General features: G+C 46.2%; 2 protein-coding genes across 2 annotated transcripts; both read left to right on the top strand.

Annotated features, from left to right (window-relative positions):
• Positions 1–10,701: 10,701 nt before the first annotated feature.
• LOC140896722 (olfactory receptor 51G2-like) lies at positions 10,702–11,637 on the top strand. The gene has a single exon (XM_073308793.1). It carries the CDS (start codon positions 10,702–10,704, stop codon positions 11,635–11,637), a length of 936 nt encoding a protein of 311 aa, XP_073164894.1.
• Positions 11,638–17,090: 5,453 nt separating this feature from the next.
• On the top strand, positions 17,091–22,337 carry LOC140905604 (olfactory receptor 51G2-like). The gene is made up of 3 exons (XM_073329114.1): positions 17,091–17,223; positions 18,708–18,734; positions 21,439–22,337. Exons 1-3 carry the CDS (start codon positions 17,091–17,093, stop codon positions 22,335–22,337), a joined length of 1,059 nt encoding a protein of 352 aa, XP_073185215.1.
• Positions 22,338–22,815: the final 478 nt, after the last annotated feature.

Here is a 22,815-nt window from a genome sequence, read left to right as displayed (position 1 = left end):
CCCTTAATGAATGAGGGAGGCAACCTAGTGACAGAGGATGTGGAAAAAGCTAACGTACTCAATGCTTTTTTTGCCTCTGTCTTCACAAACAAGGTCAGCTCCCAGACTTCTGCGCTGGGCATCACAACATGGGAAATAGATGGCCAGCCCTCTGTGGAGAAAGAGGTGGTTAGGGACTATTTAGAAAAGCTGGACGTGCACAAGTCCATGGGGCCAGACGAATTGCATCCGAGAGTGCTAAAGGCACTGGCGGCTGTGATTGCAGAGCCATTGGCCATTATCTTTGAAAACTCGTGGCGAATGGGGGAAGTCCCGGATGACTGGAAAAAGGCTAATGTAGTGCCAATCTTTAAAAAAGGGAAGAAGGAGGATCCTGGGAACTACAGGCCAGTCAGCCTCACTTCAGTCCCCGGAAAAATCATGGAGCAGGTCCTCAAAGAATCAATCCTGAAGCACTTACATGAGAGGAAAGTGATCAGGAACAGTCAGCATGGATTCACCAAGGGAAGGTCATGCCTGACTAATCTAATTGTCTTCTATGATGAGATTACTTGTTCTTTGGATGAAGGGAAAGCAGTGGATGTATTGTATCTTGACTTTAGCAAAGCTTTTGACACGGTCTCCCACAGTATTCTTGTCAGCAAGTTAAGGAAGTATGGGCTGGATGAATGCACTATAAGGTGGGTAGAAAGTTGGCTAGATTGTCGGGCTCAACGGGTAGTGATCAATGGCTCCATGTCTAGTTGGCAGCCGGTGTCAAGTGGAGTGCCCCAGGGGTCGGTCCTGGGGCCGGTTTTGCTCAATATCTTCATTAATGATCTGGAGGATGGTGTGGATTGCACTCTCAGCAAATTTGCGGATGATACTAAACTGGGAGGAGTGGTAGATATGCTGGAGGGCAGGGATAGGATACAGAGGGACCTAGACAAATTGGAGGATTGGGCCAAAAGAAATCTGATGAGGTTCAATAAGGATAAGTGCAGGTTCCTGCACTTAGGACAGAAGAACCCAATGCACAGCTACAGACTAGGGACCGAATGGCTAGGCAGCAGTTCTGCAGAAAAGGACCTAGGGGTGACAGTGGACGAGAAGCTGGATATGAGTCAGCAGTGTGCCCTTGTTGCCAAGAAGGCCAATGGCATTTTGGGATGTATAAGTAGGGGCATAGCGAGCAGATCGAGGGACGTGATCGTCCCCCTCTATTCGACATTGGTGAGGCCTCATCTGGAGTACGTGTCCAGTTTTGGGCCTCACACTACAAGAAGGATGTGGATAAATTGGAGAGAGTCCAGCAAAGGGCAACAAAAATGATTAGGGGTCTGGAACACATGATTTATGAGGAGAGGCTGAGGGAACTGGGATTGTTTAGTCTGCGGAAGAGAAGAATGAGGGGGGATTTGATAGCTGCTTTCAACTACCTGAGAGGTGGTTCCAGAGAGGATGGTTCTAGACTATTCTCAGTGTTGGAAGAGGACAGGACAAGGAGTAATGGTCTCAAGTTGCAGTGGGGGAGGTTTAGGTTAGATATTAGGAAAAACTTTTTCACTAGGAGGGTGGTGAAACACTGCAATGCGTTGCCTAGGGAGGTGGTGGAATCTCCTTCCTTAGAAGTTTTTAAGGTCAGGCTTGACAAAGCCCTGGCTGGGATGATTTAATTGGGGATGGGTCCTGCTTTTGAGCAGGGGGTTGGACTAGATGACCTCCTGAGGTCCCTTCCAACCCTGATATTCTATGATTCTATGATTCTATGGGGACAGAACAAATTTCTAAGAGTCAAGCTTATGAAATATATAGCCGCAACAGTTGTGTTAGAAAGGTCGCTGACCGCAAAAGAACAGACAGTGAATAACAAGAGGGGGCCTAGTGGGGGAGACGCTTGTTTTTGCTTCTGACCAGTGTTAATTTTGCAATGTATTTCAAGTAAGGTAATTAATACGGAAGTATGTGTAATTTGTCTGTGGTTTTAAGCATTAAAAAGCTGTGTGTGCTTTGCATCGGGGGGCAGCTACTTCGAGCTGTTACCCCCCTGCATTTGTAATCAATAAAGGAGCCTCAGGCCTGTTCTGATCCAAAGACAAAGTGTGGTTAATTTTCCACCACACTGTTTATGATGTTACAGGAGTGTAACTCCCTGAGTTTCTGGTAATCTCAGCATGCTGACCTGCTAGCTGCCCCGACCTCAGTCATTTGTCCCAGAGAGGAAAGATGATTCAGGGCTTAAAGTGCTGTCCTCGGACTCAGAAGTCCTGGCTTCAGTTCCAGGCTCTTCCACAGACCTCTTCTGTGACCTTGGGCAGCTCACTTAGTCCATCGGTCCCACAGCAACATGTGTTTTAATACGGCTCAATGTGAAGGTGTACATCTTGGAGGAAGAGACAAGCCATCCATATTGTATGGGGGACCCAATGCTGGGAAGCACTGATTCCGAAAAACACTTGGGGGTCATAGTGGATAATCAGCTGAACATGAGCTTCTAGTGCCACACTACAGCCAAAAAAACAAATTCAATCCAGGATGTACAACTGGGGGAATCTTGAGTAGGAGCAGGGAGGTTATTTTACCTCTCGTGTTTGGCACTGGTGTGACCGTGGCTGGAATATTTTGTGCAGTTCTGGTGTCTATAGTTCAAGGAGGACATTGATACAATGGAAAGAGTCCAGAGAAAAGCCACGAGAATGATTAAAGGATTAGAAAATCTGCCTTATACTGATAGACTAAAGGAGCTCAATCTATTTAGCTTAACAAAGAGAAGTTAAAAGGTGACTTGAACACAGTCTGTAAGTAGCTGCATAAGGAACAAAAGTTTAACAATGGGCTCTTCAATGTATCAGAGAAAGTTATAACATGATCCACTGGCTGGCAGATGAAGCTAGACACATTAAGATCGGAAATAATGTGTAATTTTATTTAACCATTGGAACAATTTACCAAGGGCTGTGGTAGATTCTCCATCACTGACAATTGTTAAATCAAGGCAGGATGTAGTTCTAGCTAAACAGCTCTGCTTTAGGACTTATTTTTGGGCAGGTCTGTGGCCTGTGCTAGGCAGGAGGTCAGACTACCTGATCACAATGGTGCCTTCTGGCCTTTGGATCTGCCCAGTGGTGTTAATAGCACTGCCCTACTACATGCAGTGTTGTACTGATAAATATGTTACAGACTGACAGGCTCCTGAACTCTACAATAAGTGGGGATATTGCTAAGTGCCATAGAAAGATTTCAGCTCTGTGTGCCTCATGAGGATGGTCTGGGGCATTGGGTGCAGAACCTGAACTCTTCCCAACACCACTTGGTGATGAGGCCTGTCATCAGCAGAGCCCCCTTTGACAAGGGAGTTCTGGGCCCCTGCTACAGTTTGTCAGTAAGAGGGGGAATCAGGACGTGCTTTCAGAGAGTGAAGGATCTGAGGAACGTTGCCTAGCTTAGCAGAGCCCTGCTGGGCTGCCCCTTGCTCTGATCCTGATCCCCACCCCTTCCGTGAGCACCGAGAGCCCCTCTAGAGCTGCAGATAGACCTCACACCCTGCATCCATATTTCCAACATCACCCAGTTTGGGGGTAGCTGGATCTGGTAGAGGGGGTTGTTTGGGTCTAATAGAGAGCTAGTAGCAGGCTTTTGGAGCTGGGCTTTGAACACATCCCTTTCTATTAAACATGTGCATGACCTTGCTTAACCGGCGTGTGCATGTCTCATGCCTGAACATGAGAAAAGACCCTCTGAGCTGTGCCTCAGGCACCAAGTGACTCTGCGAGCCCGTCACTGTTGTGTTGGCTCTCTGCGGCGTAACCATATTCCTTACAACTGGAAACTATAGTTGAAGTAATAGTAAGGACCAGAATTATCAGATCCACAGAGGAACATGATCTGTTGGGGAAGAATCAACACAGCTTTTCAAAGGCAAATCCTGCCTCTCCAATCTATTAGAATTCTTTGAGGGGGTCCTCAAACATGCAGGGTAGAGGGATCCAGTGGATATATTGTATTTGGAATTTGAGAAAGTGACAAGGTCCCTCACCAAGGCTCTTAAGAAAAGGAAGCAGTCCTGGGAGAAGAAGGAAGGTTCTCTCATAGATCAGTAACTGGTTAAAAGATACAAAGCAACGGGTAGCAATAAATGGTCAGTTTTCAAAATGGAGACAGGTAAACAGTGGCATCCTTCTGGGGCCAGTATTGGGAGCAGTGCTGTTCAACATATTCATAAATGATCTGGAAAAAGGGATTAACTGTGAGGTGGCAAAATTTGCAAATGAGACAAAATGACTGAATATATTTAAGAGGAAATCAGATTTTGAAGAGTTACAAAGCAATCTCACAAAAGTGGGTGACTGGGCAATAAAATGGGAGATGAAACTCAGTGTTAATAACTGGAAGCAATACACATCAGAAAACATAATCCCAACTATACACACAAAATGATGGTTTCTAAATTAGCTGTTAGCACTCAAGAAAGGTTTCAGAGGAGCAGCCGTGTTAGTGTGGAGAGTTCTCTGACAAGGTTCACTCGTTGTGCAGCAGCAGTCAAAAAAGAGAACAGAATGTTAGGAACCATGAGGAAAGACACAAATAAGAATACAGAAAATAACATGCTTCTGTATAAATCCATGATACGCCCACAGCTTGAGTACTGTGTGCAGTTCTGGTCACTGCAACTCAAAAAAGATATATTAGAATTGGAGTAGGTACAGAGATGGGCAACAAAAAATGTTTGGGGGTATGGAACAGTTTCCCTATGAGGAGAAATTAAGAAGACTGGGACTTCTCAGCTTGGAAAAGAGAAGATGAAGTGGGGATATGATAGAAGTCTATAAAATCATGTGTGGTGTGGCGAAACTGAATCAGGAAATGTTATTTGTCCCTTCACAAAACACACCAACCAGGGGGTCACCCATGCAGTTAACAGGCAGCATGTTTAAAACAAATAAAAGGCAGTAGTTCTTCACACAATGCAGAGTCAGCCTGTGGAACTCAATGCCAGGGGATGTTGTGAAGTCCAAAAGCATAACTGGATTAAAAAAGGAACTAGATAAGTCCATGGAGGATTGGTCCATCAGTGGCTCTTAGCCAAGATGGTCAGGTAAGCAACCCCATGCTGTGGGTGTCTCAAAACATCTGACCGTCAGAAGATGGGATCAGATGACGGAGGATGGGCCACTTGATAATTGCCCTCTTCTGTCCATTCCCTCTGAATCACCTGGCACTGGCCACTGTCAGAAGACAGAACATGGGGGTAGATGGACATTGGTCTGAATCCATATGGCCACTCTTCTGTTCTTAAATTGTTCCTCCGATGGATGGGCTGGTGGAGACAAGCCTTTTCCAGGGGCTCCCTCTGTTATAAGGCTGGTGTAGCCACCCTAGCAGATATCCATGGTAGGGTAACCACATGTCCCGTTTTGGCCAGGACAGTCCCTTTTTAAAGCTCTCTCCCAGCCACACCAACTTTTTTTTAATGTCAAAAGGAGCCATTTGTCTTGGTTGGTCTTGGTGACTTGACCAGCTGGGAGGAGGAAATGGGACAAATGCCCAATTCTGTGAAAAACGTGGGGAAGTGGGGAATGGAAGAATCTTCTGGGAAGGTGAATGGAGAAGCCAGCCCCTGAAAATTCGGGGCTAGTGCTGCCACCTAGGGGTGAGGTCCTGTAGCATGAGGGACAGAGGCTCATGGGTTGAGCAAGAGCTGGGCTGGAAAACAATTTTTTTTCACTCCATGAAACATTTTGACCCAAAGTGAAGCGTTTCCTTTTCATTCACTTTTTTGGGCAGAGTATTCATAGAAAAAGGATCATTTTAATCTGAAAGTTACTGCCCAGCTGCAACTGCCTGGATCCCAAAGAGAAACTAAAGTCTTTTCATCTGCCTCATCGTCATAACGTAAATGAAGTTTGGACTGACTGAGTCTATGGCTGCACTCTGCAATTCCCATCTCCATGCAGCCCTCTTCAACCTGTACAACGCCTCTCCAGCAGATCCTGCAGGCAGTAGCTACTGTGACTGGCCCTGGTAGCACTTCTCTGATCAGCCTGTGCCAGCAGGGAGCTGGAGAGGTTCCTAGAGCAATTGTGGAGGCCCAGAGATTGTGGGTGGGTAGGTCTAGCTATCAGTGGATCACTGAGATCTGTGCCTAACTTTGGGGATCCCTGGATCCTTCATCCCCCTTTTAATTCATAAGGGAGAAGGGAAGGAACACCCCCCTCCCCAGAACAATCCAAGGAAAATTTCCATGTAGGGAGCCTTGTGGACTCTCCCTTCCCTGGCCTGCACCCTGGGTTTGTCATTCAGGACAGGGGGCTGCCGGGGAGAAATCCGGTCCTATGTTGTTAATAATAATTACTATTATATTATATTTTATTTCAGCAGGATCACAGCTGTGACAGCATGATCATTACCACTCGGCCACCTTTGAGGTAGCCCTGTGACTAACTGGAACTATATGAACAGGGATGAGAAGCCCAGATACAAGGAATAGAGCTTGCAGCAGGGCTGACACTGCAGTCCAGTTGGGTAGCCTCACCACACGTCCCCTGTGATTTGGTCTCCTGCCATAGGTCATGAGAGGGGTTAAAGCTGGTGCACACTTAGCCAAGCATCTCAGGTTCCCAAATGGCCAAGTGGCCCCCAGGGGAAAGTGCTGGCATCTTCATATAGACACCTGCCTCCCCGTCTGAACAGAGACTGCCTGCTGCCCATGCAACCGCTCCGATGACTCCTTGTCCTCTAGGATGAAGACCTCTGGCGGCTTCTCTTCTAGCAGGAATTGGGTACGTTGGCAGGTTTCACCGTCTTTAAAATGTGAAGTGAAGCGTAAAGGCTGCAGGCTGGCTCCATTCTGGATCCACTCTGATGGGGACCCGGGCAGGCCGAGGGACTTCAGACTTCCCCAGCGATGTCTGAGCGTGTCTGTGTGAAGAGCTTCTCAGCATTGTGAACTCAGCGACATGGCTGGAGCCCAGAAATAGGCTCTGCCAGCACGTAGCTCCAGTGTTGTCTCTCCACCTCCCTGGGGGGGGGTCACTGAGAGACCGCTTTTCTTTAGCTATTGCTTCTTTTCCAGAAGCCTGGTGTTAAATTAAGAAGAGCCAGGCTAGTTTCACCTAATACAGCCATAGCTTAAATACCCCAATAGTCAACCCACTATAGCTCTACAGCAAACATCCCAAGAACTGGGTTTTACAGACACATTCATTATGGCAGCTCAGCTCCATGCCTGTCCCAATGTCATTCCAGTGTGTGATGTATTTTATGAATTCAGGATATAGACATTCAGAGAGAGAGAGAGAGAGAGAGAGAGAGAGAGAGCAAGCAATAGAGAACATTTGTGTGTGAAATGAGGTTCCATTTCCTTGAATACTCATGCATTTGACTTTGAATCCACTTCTTGTAAATCCACATCATGGTGCAAATAAGAGGTGCTGGGATTACTCTGTACTGGAGAGTGAGAGCTCAGGGAATGAATATTTTCTATACTGACCCCAATGCCTGTTACCACTCCGGATACAGGCTACAGACTGACAGAACAGAACCTGAGGAGAACCCGTCAGCTATTAACCCAGGGACAGAGGAGTTATTGGACTTTTGTTGGCAGACAAGCAACTGACTGATGGCTGAGACGCTGCGATCTCTACAGGTTCTGAAGAAATCCAGATGACAAACTCGACACTGTAAGTCACACTCTGACATGACAATGAGAAATCATCTCTGAAGGAAGATGAGAGGGGAAACAATGGGTTGACGTGTGTGTACCAAAGTCCAGATGTGTAAATATTATGCCAGAACTTTTAATTGTAATACAAATATTACAAACTACACTTTCATGACATGAATAGATGTTGAGAGCCTGCTGCAGAGTTGTTGCAATCTCGAAGGCAAGGAGCAGTGGTAACTTTGTGCTTAATCTCTTTGACTCTAGAAAGTATTTCAGAAGTACTCCAACTAGTATTCAAAATGGGCTTGTGCTATTAACGCTTTGTTCAGTAAACAGTTGTACGATACTGTCTCCTGGTCACTGACCAGAAGCTCTTTCTAACACTGACGTTCAGGGTGATGAACACAAACCCTCTGCAATACCTGGGCAAGACTTTCCAAAAAGTCCTGAGAGAAAAGAACTGATAGTTTGTATTTCAGCAAACACGAGAGCTGAGGGGCAGGAAAGGGGAGTGTAACAGAGCTTGCATGTAATTTACGCCCATCACCTGTTACATGAGCATGGCTGAAGTAACTTGCACACTCAGCTTGACATTAGCGCAAACCTAGTGTTTGCATATTCACACTTTTGTGATGCCATCCCTTCCCCCGCCCAGCTGAAGTAACTCTCTGTGTTACCTTGTAACTTGCTAAAAATCTACAGACCCTTACACGGGGAGAGTGTGGCCGATTGGATCACAGATCCCCCCTTGGAGGCTGCCACCTGATGTGCCAGGACTACGTCTGCTCCTGCTTTCCTGCTCTGTCAGCTTCGGACATCAGTGCCCTGCCTGGTTTGAGCCAGACCTGCTAGCCTGCTGCAAACCCAGACCGAGGTCTGAATCACGTCCCACAAACTGAAAGCTTAACTGAGAGCAGCTTACAGAAGTGTGCCTGTCTTTAACACACAGATGTCCAACTCCCAATGGGGTCCAAACTCTAAATAAATCTGTTTTACCCTTCTCAGTTGCCTTCCCACTCTAAGCTCTAGGGTACAGATGTGGGGACCCGCATGAAAAAAACCCTAAACTTATTTTTACCAGCTTAGGTTAAAAACTTTCCCAAGGCACACATTTCGCCTTGTCTTTGAACAGTATGCTGCCACCACCCAAGTGATTTAGACAAAGAACGGAGACAGGACCACTTGGAGTTCCTATTTCCCCCAAATATCCCCACAAGCCCTTACACCCCCTTTCCTGGGGATGCTTGAGAATAAACAAGGTGAGCACAAACCAGCCTTGAATTTTTAAGACCCAAAAACCCAATCAGATTCTTAAAAAACAGAACTTTATTAGAAGAACAACAAAAAAGAGATAGGAGAACAACTCTGTAAGATCAGAATGAAAGATAATCTTACAGGCAGTCAGATTCAAAACAAAGAGAATCCCTCTAGGCAAAACCTTAGTTTACAAAAAGACACAAAAAACAGGAATACACATTCCCTCCAGCACAGCGAATTTCACAAGCCAAAACAAAGAAAACCTAACTCATTTTCTTGCTAGATTACTAACTAACTTTACAGGAGTTGGAAGGCTTGCATCCTTGATCTGTTCCCGGCAAAGGTATCAGGCAGACAGACAAAAGCCTTTTCCCCCCCTCCAGGTTTGAAGGTATCTTGTCCCCTCATTGGTCATTTTGGGTCAGGTGCCAGCCGGGTTACCTGAGCTTCTTAACCCTTTACAGGTAAAAGGACTTTGCTTCTGGCCAGGAGGGATTTCGTAGCACTGTATACAGAAAGGTGGTTACCCTTCCCTTTATATTTATGAAGGGAAGGGTAACTACTCATCAGTTGGTTCACCCTCTATAACACTGATAGAGAGGTATGCACAGCTGTTTGCACCCCTGCCCAGGTATTAATACATACTCTGGGTCAATTAAAAAGTGAAAAGTGATTGTATTAAATACAGAAAGTAGGATTTAAGAGGTTCCAAGTAGTAACAGACAAAACATCTTGTGGGTGGAGACCCCCTCCACTCCTCTATACAAAGTCCAGTTGCAAAATGAAGTTTTGGGGTCCCCCGGGCAAGTCACATGTCCACGCATGACTGAGTTCCCTATCAGCCAAGCCACATTACTGGGAAAGCCCAGATGTGGATCGGCATCTCCTAGTTCATTGTTGGCATTATGGCTTCTTGATCGGGCACTGACTGAGAATAGTCTTTTCTCAGGAAGCTGACCAACTGCTTCACTGAAACCTACTCAGAATTAAACAAGTATGCAGCCAATATTCATAACTTCGAATGCAAAAATGAGACATGTATACAAACAGGATTAATAGATTCAGTAGATCATAACCTCTACAGAAGCAATAAAACATGTTTATACGTAGCTTCAATGCAGGACAGCTAAATAGAATCACTGTTTTCAGCTCTATAGAATGACTGTTTTCACTGCACTTGCCATGTCTTTACCATCTGATACATATGATACAACGGGTCACACTCAGAAGTGGAGGGCCAGAAAGGGTGTCTTTAGGAAGGTCGCAACTGTACAATCACACAGTGCTCAAGTAGGCTGTGGAACTCAAAGCCACAAGATACGAATGGGGCCAAGGGCTAAGTATGATTCAAAGAAGGACTGGAGGTTGATATGGGTAACCAGAAAATCCAATTACAGTCATGAGGATTTGTTTTTTAAAGTCTTGGAAGAGCTCTAAACCTTCCAGATTTACATCACAAAATATGTCTAACTAGTTGGTGTCAGGGGGACACTTTTCCTGGGAGCAGGTTATCTCATAGCTGCCTATTGCAGGGCTTCTTCCACTTTCCTCTGTATCATCTGGAACTGGTCACTGGATACTGGGCTAGATGAACTGCAGGTCTGATCCACTCTGGCAGTGCCTATCTTCCTATTGGTGCTGCAAATCCAAGGATATTTATTTGCTGATCTTCCTTAAGCTCCTGAAAGTCTCTCAAGTGGCACAGAGAGCAGAAAAATGTCTCATTAAATATCATCTAGTCTCCTGTTCTTTTTTATTTTAGGAAGTAAATCTCAAAACTCTTTGGAATGGCCCATCCCATTATGTCAGCTGCGAATTACACCAAATTCAACTCTGCAGTGTTCCTTCTCACTGGGATACCTGGGCAGGAAGACGTCCATATCTGGATCTCTATCTTATTCAGCTTAATGTACGCTATTTCGATAGTAGGAAATTCAGTCATTCTGTTCATTATAAAAACAGATCCAAGCCTCCATGAGCCCATGTACATGTTCCTTTCCATGTTGGCTGTCACAGACCTTAGCTTATCTATATCCACCATACCGACAATCCTGGGCCTATACTTGTTCAACTCTAGGGAGATAAGCCTTAATGCTTGTTTTGGGCAGCTGTTCTTCCTCCATTTTCTTGCAAAAATTGAATCTTCCGTGCACTTATTGATGGCCTTTGACCGCTTTGTTGCCATCTGTAACCCGCTGAGATATGCTTCCATCTTAACTCCACCGAGAATAGCCAAGATGGGGTTGGTGTTTGTGGTAAGAGGGCTGGCTGTAGCATTACCATTCCCCTGTCTCCTGAAAAGGTTCCAATACTGTCAAGCCAACGTCCTCTCGCATTCCTACTGCCTGCACCAGGATGTCATGAAGTTGGCTTGTTCGGATATCACAGTCAACTACATCTATGGCTTGTTTACTACTCTCTTCACGTTTGGATTGGACTCACTGCTCATCTTCCTCTCTTACATGATGATTCTCAAAACAGTGCTGAGCATCACATCCCACACGGAGTGCCTCAGGGCCCTGAACACCTGCGTCTCCCACCTGTGTGCCGTCCTGCTCTTCTACACACCAAACGTCAGCCTGGCTGTGATACACAGATTTGGGAATAGCTCTTCTCACTTACTTAAGATTCTCCTGGGCTATGTCTACCTGCTGGTCCCCCCCGTGATGAATCCAATTGTGTACAGTGTGAAAAGCAAACATCTTCGTGAGAGGATAATCAGGGCATTTGTCAAGTGAAGGGTCAGTTCATCACTTGGTTCTGGCACCTGTGACACAGGATCCAAAAAACATGAGTGACGGCCACGGCCACCTATACCATCCTGGTTCCTTTTTCCCTGAGGCCCCTCCTTTTGCCTCATCTCTTCCCCCAGGGCCCCACCCCTATACTCCCCTTTAACAGAGTGTCATAAACATACAGCTATGGGTAGCATGAAATCCCTCCTTTACCTGTAAAGGGGTAAGAAGCTCAGATAACCTGGTTGGCACCTGACCAAAAGGACCAATAAGGGGAGAAGATACTTTCAAATCTGTGGGGGAAGGTTTTTATTTGTGTTCTCTCAGGAGAAAGAGGGGGACCAGGCAGGAAAGAAAAAAACTTCTCCTAAACCATACCTGAAATAATCCTCTAAGATTACAAATTGTAAGTATAGCAAGAGAAGGCGTTAGTTTACCTTTTGTTTTAGCTTGTGAATTTTCTCTGTGCTAAGAGGGAGGTTTATCCTTTTTTTTTTTTTTTTTTTGTAATTTTGAAGTTTGCCTGGAGGGGAATCCTCTGTGTTTTGAATCTGATTACCCTGTAAAATTACCTTCCATCCTGATTTTACAGAGGTGCTTGTTTTATTTTGTTTTTATAATACAGTTCTGTTTTTTAAGAATCTGATTGGTTTTTAGTGTCCTAAAAACCCAAGGGTCTGGTCTGTCCTCACCTGGTTTACCTATTTGGTTGGTAGATTATTCTCAAACCTCCCCAGAAAAGGGGGTAAAGAGGTGGGGGGATATTTTAGGGAAACAGGAACTCCAAGTGGTTCTTTTCCTGAATCTTTCTCTAACTCACATGGTGGTGGCAGAAGTACCCATCCAAGGAAAAGAAAGGATTTGTGCCTTGGGGAAGTTTTTAACCTAAGCTGGTAGAAATAAGCTTCGGGGGTCTTTCATGCGGGTCCCCACATCTGTACCCCAGTGTTCAGAGAGGGGAGGGAACCCTGACACTGAGACTCTGCTCCCTTGTCTGGCTGGAAGCCAGAGCCGGGCCATGGTAAGAGCTGCCCAGACAGCCACAGCCACTGTGGGTGCCCCAGACCCTCCACATTTTACTCCCCAGGATGTACAAGCCAGGGAAAGTGGGCAGTCTGGGGTTCCTCACAGCAGCCAGTGCTCCCGGAGCAGCTCTTACCATGGCCTGACTCAGGCCTGCATGTAAGACGGAGCATCGGGGAAAGTGGAGAAGCAGGAGGCAGGGCTTAGTGGGAAGAGATGGGATACAGGGTGGGGCTTCAGGAGAGAAAGGGGAGTAGGGGATGTGGCATGTCTGAAACAAATGTCACCCCAGCAAGCAAGATGGTGAGGATGTTCCTGAGCAAAGGAGGAAGATGGGGCTGGAGGATCGGAGAGCCTGTGTTTTGGAGAAGACTAAATTAATGTGACCCCACAAAGGGGGCTCCTCTTTTAAGTATCCCAGGCTGAGAGTAAGTCACTGCAAAAATCTCAGAGGGAAGGTCAGTGTGCCTACAGGGCCACCTCAGGCCTGAAGGAGGCATCCTGAGGTGGCATCTGTCCTCAGGGACTTGGTCTGGGTGTTCTGTGCTCTAGGAAGCTGTTACCAATGAGAGTATGTCAGCCCAGTCCCCAGGCTGCTCTGGACTCCACACTGTAGGGTGAGAACAGGCCAGTGAATCAAATCACTGTAACTTGCTCCTTGCCATTCTCAATCTCTGAAGTGCAGGGATTCTTGCCATTCTCAATCTCTGCTGGCAGACCAGAGAATCCAGCCAGGCCTGTCACCACTCAGGAGACTGGAAGTCTGGTCCTGTGGTCCAGGCACTGCTCTGTGACTCAGGACTGCTGTGTTTGATTCCCTGACATGTGTCACCTTGGTCAAGCCATTGGCTGTCTCTGATTCTCTGGACAGGTGGATAATAGCCCTGCCCTGCCTCACAGCAGGCTGAGCACTGTGGTGACTGGGCCCAGGCTCACACAGGTTTCAGCAAAGGCTGCTTCCACAAGAAAGGGGACAAAAGATGGGAAGATGTTCTCAGAGACACAGGGAAACTAAGCTGTGTCCCAAGAGCTCCTTGGCTTTCCAAAAGAATGTAAGATGGGCCAGCTCTGTTCCTCTATTTCCAGAGCAAACCCTGTCTAACTCAGTTGGTAGTGAGACGTGAGATAGATGAGTGTAGACGTGTGACAGCTGCCTGTTATTTTAAATCCATTTTCTCTAATGCTTTGTTCTATTTGACAATAAACCTTCTACTTTGAAGGAGGCTGGGGTGGACTTTGTAGCGCTGGTCACAAAACCCCCTAAAGGGAAGAGACTGTGCTGTCCAATCAGACTTGCTTTGTGATAATTGTGATGTTGCACTCTATTTGTTTATGGAAATATGCTTATGAGTGTAAATATGACATAACTGGAATATGCTTTGTGCTAGGTACGCCATGTAACATATCTTTGCAAAGGTTATTATCTACTGAATGTGTTCATCCTATTTCTATCCATGTATCATTTTTATATCTGAAGTTATGAGCACTGCTTCTATGCTTTTATTTGAAGTGTTTGCTGTAGGAAACACATAAGGGAGATTTGGCCAACATATTGTGAAGGAAAGGAGTACTTGTGGCACCTTAGAGATTAACCAATTTATTAGAGCATAAGCTTTCGTGAGCTACAGCTCACTTCATCAGATGCATAGTGAAATGAGCTGTAGCTCACGAAAGCTTATGCTCTAATAAATTGGTTAGTCTCTAAGGTGCCACAAGTACTCCTTTTCTTTTTGCGAATACAGACTAACACGGCTGTTACTCTGAAACCTGATATTGTGAAGGGACGATTCAAGTAATTGGGAGTACTTAACTAACAATAGACTTTGGGAGATCCTCCTTCCCAGCTCTGACACCACAGAGCCTTACACCTGAGTCCCTGTTCCCATTCCTACCCTTAGCCAATCATGATTCCAACTTCCTTACTCCCATTCCCTGTTCCCATTTCCCCCTTTAGCAAAACATGATTCCAATTTTCTTACCCCCATTCCCTGTTCCCATCTCCCCCAACCACACCCACTCACTTCCTCATTGACTACAGATTATATAGTAAAACTTGAGTTCTGCTTAGCTATACCTTAACCAATCATTTTCCTGAAATTTAACTAACCAATCCTAACATATTGTAACATGATTATGTAACCAATTATATCCCACCACCTTCATTAGTTTACACCCAGCAAAATTAATTATACAGCAGACAGGAACAATCACAGAACCAGGCAGAGATTACACAGACAAACAATAGCAAAGTGGGAACTATAATGACAAAACAATACAGAAGTGAGGATTTCACATCCCAGCTATTGGTAAGTGAGTTCTTGCCAGACAGGATGCTATCAAACTAAGTTTCCTTTTGTATTTTCTAGGCACTTCCCTTTCTCTGGAGGTGATAGGAATAAAATCCTGTCCTGATAGTGCCTAACAGCCCAATAGCACCTTATTTCAATGTGACTAGTTTGGAATGTGAGGATGTGACCGGTCGCTTCCTAGCTTATGGCTGCCTCTGCTGCTTAGCCAAAGGCCTTAGCCTAAGAACAGGGCCTCAGACTGTCACAGTAAGAGAAGGCCCTTACTCCAGCAGACAGTGATTTTGATTCTTTGTTTTATACCTGTAGAACAAACCAAGTGATAAGAATACACCTAAATTCTTAAAGTACAGGCCTGTTGGGAACACTGGGGCATGGCCACTAGGTAACTCGAGGGGATGGAAGACCACAAGTGTCGATGAAGCCCCCTCGCACTAGGCCCCGGTGTCCTTGCCCCCGCCCCCCTCCTGCCTGGAGGCACTCGCAGCAGCTCTGCGTACTAGGCCCAAGTGTCCTTGGCCCCCCCGCCTGGAGGCACACACAGCAGTTATGCTGAGAATCTGCAACAGTATGTTGCAGAGTCAGACTGCCTGAAACTAAGCAAGGCCAAACAGGGGAGATATGGAAGAACAATGCTGAATAAAGCAGCTTTATGTATAGTTTAACAAATGATACAGAGAATCAGGGAACTAGCTGGGAACTGGATTGGCTGGCTATATGAATACTTGGAGCAGCTTGCTATTGGATAAGTATGCTGGGAAAAAGGATGTATAAAAGCCTGTGTAACTTCCTGCTCTGTTGTGCAGGATTTGAGATTTTATTCTCCCTGTACCTTTTTGCAGCTGCAAATAAACTTTTCTGCTTCTCCACCCCGTTGTGATTATTGGGTGTAGCACACCGGGTAACGAACCACTCAAGCTGTTGTTCAGCCTCTCGGCACTGGGTGCCGGCAACAGGCCTTTGCAGACAGGCCTGAATATCTATATCCTAACAGGAAGTTTAGGCCTACTGGATTTTTCCTCCACAGCTCTTAGTCAAGATGGTCACGGACGCAACCCCATGCTGTGGGTGTCTCAAAACCACTGACTGTCAGAAGACGGGATCAGATGACGGAGGATGGGCCGCTTGATAATTGCCCTCTTCTGTCCATTCCCTCTGAAGCACCTGGCACTGGCCACTGTCAGAAGACAGAACAAGGGAGTAGATGGACATTGGTCTGAATCCATATGGCCACTCCTCTGTTCTTAAATTGTTCCTCCGATGGATGGGCTGGTGGAGACAAGCCTTTTCCAGGGGCTCCCTCTGTTATAAAGCTGGTGCAGCCACCCTAGCAGACATCCATGGTAGGGTGACCACACGTCCCGTTTTGGCCAGGACAGTCCCTTTTTTAAGTTCTCTCCCAGCCACACCAACTTTTTTTTAATGTCAAAAGGAGCCATTTGTCTTGGTTGGTCTTGGTGACTTGACCAGCTGGGAGGAGGAAATGGGACAAATGCCCACTTCTGTGAAAAACGTGGGGAATGGAAGAATCTTCAGGGAAGGTGAATGGAGAAGCCAGCCCCTGAAACGGGGTGAGATGTGGGGGGGAGAGGGAAGATCAGCGTTCCAGCCAAAGGTGACAGCTTCCTAAGCACTGGGTGGGCTCCTCTAGGGTTTCAGCCACGTGCAACAATCTCGTGTGAGGGAGGGAGACATCCTTGGTTGAGCAGCTGAGGGTCTCCAGTTTTCTCATTGGTAAATACGGTCACCCTAAGTTCCTGTTCTTCATGGGAGGCGAATTCGGGGCTAGTGCTGCCACCTAGGGGTGAGGTCCTGTAGCATGAGGGACAGAGGCTCATGGGTTGAGCAAGAGCTGGGCTGGAAAACAATTTTTTTTTCACTCCATGAAACATTTTGACCCAAAGTGAAGCGTTTCCTTTTCATTCACTTTTTTGGGCAGAGTATTCATAGAAAAAGGATCATTTTAATCTGAAAGTTACTGCCCAGCTGCAACTGCCTGGATCCCAAAGAGAAACTAGAGTCTTTTCATCTGCCTCATCGTCATAACGTAAATGAAGTTTGGACTGACTGAGTCTATGGCTGCACTCTGCAATTCCCATCTCCATGCAGCCCTCTTCAAACTGTACAATGCCTCTCCAGCAGATCCTGCAGGCAGTAGCTACTGTGACTGGCCCTGGTAGCACTTCTCTGATCAGCCTGTGCCAGCAGGGAGCTGGAGAGGTTCCTAGAGCAATTGTGGAGGCCCAGAGATTGTGGGTGGGTAGGTCTAGCTACCAGTGGATCACTGAGATCTGTGCCTAACTTTGGGGATCCCTGGGTCCTTCGTCCCCCTTTTAATTCATAAGGGAGAAGGGAAGGAACACCCCCCTCCCCAGAACAATCCAAGGGAAATTTCCATGTAGGGAGCCTTGTGGACTCTCCCTTCCCTGGCCTGCACCCTGGGTTTGTCATTCAGGACAGGGGGCTGCCGGGGAGAAATCCGGTCCTATGTTGTTAATAATAATTACTATTATATTATATTATATTTTATTTCAGCAGGATCACAGCTGTGACAGCATGATCATTACCACTCGGCCACCTTTGAGGTAGCCCTGTGACTAACTGGAACTATATGAACAGGGATGACAAGCCCAGATACAAGGAATAGAGCCTGCAGCAGGGCTGACACTGCAGTCCAGTTGGGTAGCCTCACCACACGTCCCCTGTGATTTGGTCTCCTGCCATAGGTCATGAGAGGGGTTAAAGCTGGTGCACACTTAGCCAAGCATCTCAGGTTCCCAAATGGCCAAGTGGCCCCCAGGGGAAAGTGCCGGCATCTTCATATAGACACCTGCCTCCCCGTCTGAACAGAGACTGCCTGCTGCCCATGCAACCGCTCCGATGACTCCTTGTCCTCTAGGATGAAGACCTCTGGCGGCTTCTCTTCTAGCAGGAATTGGGTACGTTGGTAGGTTTCACCGTCTTTAAAATGTGAAGTGAAGCGTAAAGGCTGCAGGCTGGCTCCATTCTGGATCCACTCTGATGGGGACTCGGGCAGGCCGAGGGACTTCAGACTTCCCCAGCGATGTCTGAGCGTGTCTGTGTGAAGAGCTTCTCAGCATTGTGAACTCAGCGACATGGCTGGAGCCCAGAAATAGGCTCTGCCAGCACGTAGCTCCAGTGTTGTCTCTCCACCTCCCTGGCGGGGGGGTGAGTGAGAGACCGCTTTTCACACACAAATTCACTCTCCTGCTGGTGATAGCCCATCCAAAGTGACAACTCTTTACACAATGTGCATGACAATCAAGTTGGGCTATTTCCTGCACAAATCCAGGTTTTCTCACATCCCCCCCACCCCCATACACACACAAACTCACTCTCCTGCTGGTAATAGCTCATCCAAACTGACCACTCTTCAAGTTTAAATCCAAACTTGAAGAGTGGTCAGTTTGGATGAGCTATTACCAGCAGGAGAGTGAATTTGTGTGGGGGGGTGGAGGGTGAGAAAACCTGGATTTGTGCTGGAAATGGCCCACCTGATGATCACTTTAGATAAGCTATTACCAGCAGGACAGTGGGGTGGGAGGAGGTATTGTTTCATATTCTCTGTGTATATATAAAGTCTGCTGCAGTTTCCACGATATGCATCTGATGAAGTGAGCTGTAGCTCACGAAAGCTTATGCTCTAATAAATTGGTTAGTCTCTAAGGTGCCACAAGTACTCCTTTTCTAGTTGTACGATACTGTCTCCTGGTCACTGACCAGAAGCTCTTTCTAACACTGACGTTCAGGGTGATGAACACAAACCCTCTGCAATACCTGGGCAAGACTTTCCAAAAAGTCCTGAGAGAAAAGAACTGATAGTTTGTATTTCAGCAAACACGAGAGCTGAGGGGCAGGAAAGGGGAGTGTAACAGAGCTTGCATGTAATTTACGCCCATCACCTGTTACATGAGCATGGCTGAAGTAACTTGCACACTCAGCTTGACATTAGCGCAAACCTAGTGTTTGCATATTCACACTTTTGTGATGCCATCCCTTCCCCCGCCCAGCTGAAGTAACTCTCTGTGTTACCTTGTAACTTGCTAAAAATCTACAGACCCTTACACGGGGAGAGTGTGGCCGATTGGATCACAGATCCCCCCTTGGAGGCTGCCACCTGATGTGCCAGGACTACGTCTGCTCCTGCTTTCCTGCTCTGTCAGCTTCGGACTTCAGTGCCCTGCCTGGTTTGAGCCAGACCTGCTAGCCTGCTGCAAACCCAGACCGAGGTCTAAATCACGTCCCACAAACTGCTGAAAGCTTAACTGAGAGCAGCTTACAGAAGTGTGCCTGTCTTTAACACACAGATGTCCAACTCCCAATGGGGTCCAAACCCTAAATAAATCTGTTTTACCCTTCTCAGTTGCCTTCCCACTCTAAGCTCTAGGGTACAGATGTGGGGACCCGCATGAAAAAAACCCTAAACTTATTTTTACCAGCTCAGGTTAAAAACTTTCCCAAGGCACACATTTTGCCTTGTCTTTGAACAGTATGCTGCCACCACCCAAGTGATTTAGACAAAGAATGGAGACAGGACCACTTGGAGTTCCTATTTCCCCCAAATATCCCCACAAGCCCTTACACCCCCTTTCCTGGGGATGCTTGAGAATAAACAAGGTGAGCACAAACCAGCCTTGAATTTTTAAGACCCAAAAACCCAATCAGATTCTTAAAAAACAGAACTTTATTAGAAGAACAACAAAAAAGAGATAGGAGAACAACTCTGTAAGATCAGAATGAAAGATAATCTTACAGGCAGTCAGATTCAAAACAAAGAGAATCCCTCTAGGCAAAACCTTAGTTTACAAAAAGACACAAAAAACAGGAATACACATTCCCTCCAGCACAGCGAATTTCACAAGCCAAAACAAAGAAAACCTAACTCATTTTCTTGCTAGATTACTAACTAACTTTACAGGAGTTGGAAGGCTTGCATCCTTGATCTGTTCCCGGCAAAGGTATCAGGCAGACAGACAAAAGCCTTTCCCCCCGCTCCAGGTTTGAAGGTATCTTGTCCCCTCATTGGTCATTTTGGGTCAGGTGCCAGCCGGGTTACCTGAGCTTCTTAACCCTTTACAGGTAAAAGGACTTTGCTTCTGGCCAGGAGGGATTTCGTAGCACTGTATACAGAAAGGTGGTTACCCTTCCCTTTATATTTATGAAGGGAAGGGTAACTACTCATCAGTTGGTTCACCCTCTATAACACTGATAGAGAGGTATGCACAGCTGTTTGCACCCCTGCCCAGGTATTAATACATACTCTGGGTCAATTAAAAAGTGAAAAGTGATTGTATTAAATACAGAAAGTAGGATTTAAGAGGTTCCAAGTAGTAACAGACAAAACATCTTGTGGGTGGAGACCCCCTCCACTCCTCTATACAAAGTCCAGCTGCAAAATGGAGTTTTGGGGTCCCCCGGGCAAGTCACATGTCCACGCATGACTGAGTTCCCTATCAGCCAAGCCACATTACTGGGAAAGCCCAGATGTGGATCGGCATCTCCTAGTTCATTGTTGGCATTATGGCTTCTTGATTGGGCACTGACTGAGAATAGTCTTTTCTCAGGAAGCTGACCAACTGCTTCACTGAAACCTACTCAGAATTAAACAAGTATGCAGCCAATATTCATAACTTCGAATGCAAAAATGAGACATGTATACAAACAGGATTAATAGATTCGGTAGATCATAACCTCTACAGAAGCAATAAAACATGTTTATACGTAGCTTCAATGCAGGACAGCTAAATAGAATCACTGTTTTCAGCTCTATAGAATGACTGTTTTCACTGCACTTGCCATGTCTTTACCATCTGATACATATGATACAACGGGTCACACTCAGAAGTGGAGGGCCAGAAAGGGTGTCTTTAGGAAGGTCGCAACTGTACAATCACACAGTGCTCAACTAGGCTGTAGAACTCAAAGCCACAAGATACAAATGGGGCCAAGGGCTAAGTATGATTCAAAGAAGGACTGGAGGTTGATACGGGTAACCAGAAAATCCAATTACAGTCATGAGGATTTGTTTTTTAAAGTCTTGGAAGAGCTCTAAACCTTCCAGATTTACATCACAAAATATGTCTAACTAGTTGGTGTCAGGGGGACACTTTTCCTGGGAGCAGGTTATCTCATAGCTGCCTATTGCAGGGCTTCTTCCACTTTCCTCTGTATCATCTGGAACTGGTCACTGGATACTGGGCTAGATGAACTGCAGGTCTGATCCACTCTGGCAGTGCCTATCTTCCTATTGGTGCTGCAAATCCAAGGATATTTATTTGCTGATCTTCCTTAAGCTCCTGAAAGTCTCTCAAGTGGCACAGAGAGCAGAAAAATGTCTCATTAAATATCATCTAGTCTCCTGTTCTTTTTTATTTTAGGAAGTAAATCTCAAAACTCTTTGGAATGGCCCAGCCCATTATATCAGCTGCGAATTACACCGAATTCAACTCTGCAGTGTTCCTTCTCACTGGGATACCTGGGCAGGAAGACGTCCATATCTGGATCTCAATCCTCTTCAGCTTAATGTACGCTATTTCGATAGTAGGAAATTCAGTCATTCTGTTCATTATAAAAACAGATCCAAGCCTCCATGAGCCCATGTACATGTTCCTTTCCATGTTGGCTGTCACAGACCTTAGCTTATCTATATCCACCATACCGACAATCCTGGGCATATACTTGTTTAACTCTAGGGAGATAAGCCTTAATGCTTGTTTTGGGCAGCTGTTCTTCCTCCACTTTCTTGCAAAAATTGAATCTTCCGTGCTCTTGTTGATGGCCTTTGACCGCTTTGTTGCCATCTGTAACCCGCTGAGATATGCTTCCATCTTAACTCCACCGAGAATAGCCAAGATGGGGTTGGTGTTTGTGGTAAGAGGGCTGGCTGTAGCATTACCATTCCCCTGTCTCCTGAAAAGGTTCCAATACTGTCAAGCCAACGTCCTCTCGCATTCCTACTGCCTGCACCAGGATGTCATGAAGTTGGCTTGTTCGGATATCACAGTCAACTACATCTATGGCTTGTTTACTACTCTCTTCACGTTTGGATTGGACTCACTGCTCATCTTCCTCTCTTACATGATGATTCTCAAAACAGTGCTGAGCATCACGTCCCACACGGAGTGCCTCAGGGCCCTGAACACCTGCGTCTCCCACCTGTGTGCCGTCCTGCTCTTCTACACACCAAACGTCAGCCTGGCTGTGATACACAGATTTGGGAATAGCTCTTCTCACTTACTTAAGATTCTCCTGGGCTATGTCTACCTGCTGGTCCCCCCCGTGATGAATCCAATTGTGTACAGTGTGAAAAGCAAACATCTTCGTGAGAGGATAATCAGGGCATTTGTCAAGTGAAGGGTCAGTTCATCACTTGGTTCTGGCACCTGTGACACAGGATCCAAAAAACATGAGTGACGGCCACGGCCACCTATTCCATCCTGGTTCCTTTTTCCCTGAGGCCCCTCCTTTTGCCTCATCTCTTCCCCCAGGGCCCCACCCCTATACTCCCCTTTCACAGAGTGTCATAAACATACAGCTATGGGTAGCATAAAATCCCTCCTTTACCTGTAAAGGGGTAAGAAGCTCAGATAACCTGGTTGGCACCTGACCAAAAGGACCAATAAGGGGAGAAGATACTTTCAAATCTGTGGGGGAAGGTTTTTATTTGTGTTCTCTCGGGAGAAAGAGGGGGACCAGGCAGGAAAGAAAAAAACCTCTCCTAAACCATACCTGAAATAATCCTCTAAGATTACAAATTGTAAGTATAGCAAGAGAAGGCGTTAGTTTACCTTTTGTTTTAGCTTGTGAATTTTCTCTGTGCTAAGAGGGAGGT

Source organism: Lepidochelys kempii, chromosome 1, assembly GCF_965140265.1.
Source record: "Lepidochelys kempii isolate rLepKem1 chromosome 1, rLepKem1.hap2, whole genome shotgun sequence".
Taxonomy (NCBI): domain Eukaryota; kingdom Metazoa; phylum Chordata; order Testudines; family Cheloniidae; genus Lepidochelys; species Lepidochelys kempii.
Note: the sequence above shows the minus strand (reverse complement) of the source record. Positions and strands in the feature narration are given on the sequence as shown.

Bases quoted from the DNA above. Each gene is read 5' to 3' on its own strand.
- LOC140896722 (XM_073308793.1), top strand. From the start codon at position 10,702: ATGTCAGCTGCGAATTACACCAAATTCAACTCTGCAGTGTTCCTTCTC.
- LOC140905604 (XM_073329114.1), top strand. From the start codon at position 17,091: ATGCCTCTCCAGCAGATCCTGCAGGCAGTAGCTACTGTGACTGGCCCT. The intron at 17,224-18,707 runs GTAGGTCTAGCT...GTCACTGACCAG, and splicing joins GGCCCAGAGATTGTGGGTGG to AAGCTCTTTCTAACACTGAC. The intron at 18,735-21,438 runs GTGATGAACACA...TCAACTCTGCAG, and splicing joins TTCTAACACTGACGTTCAGG to TGTTCCTTCTCACTGGGATA.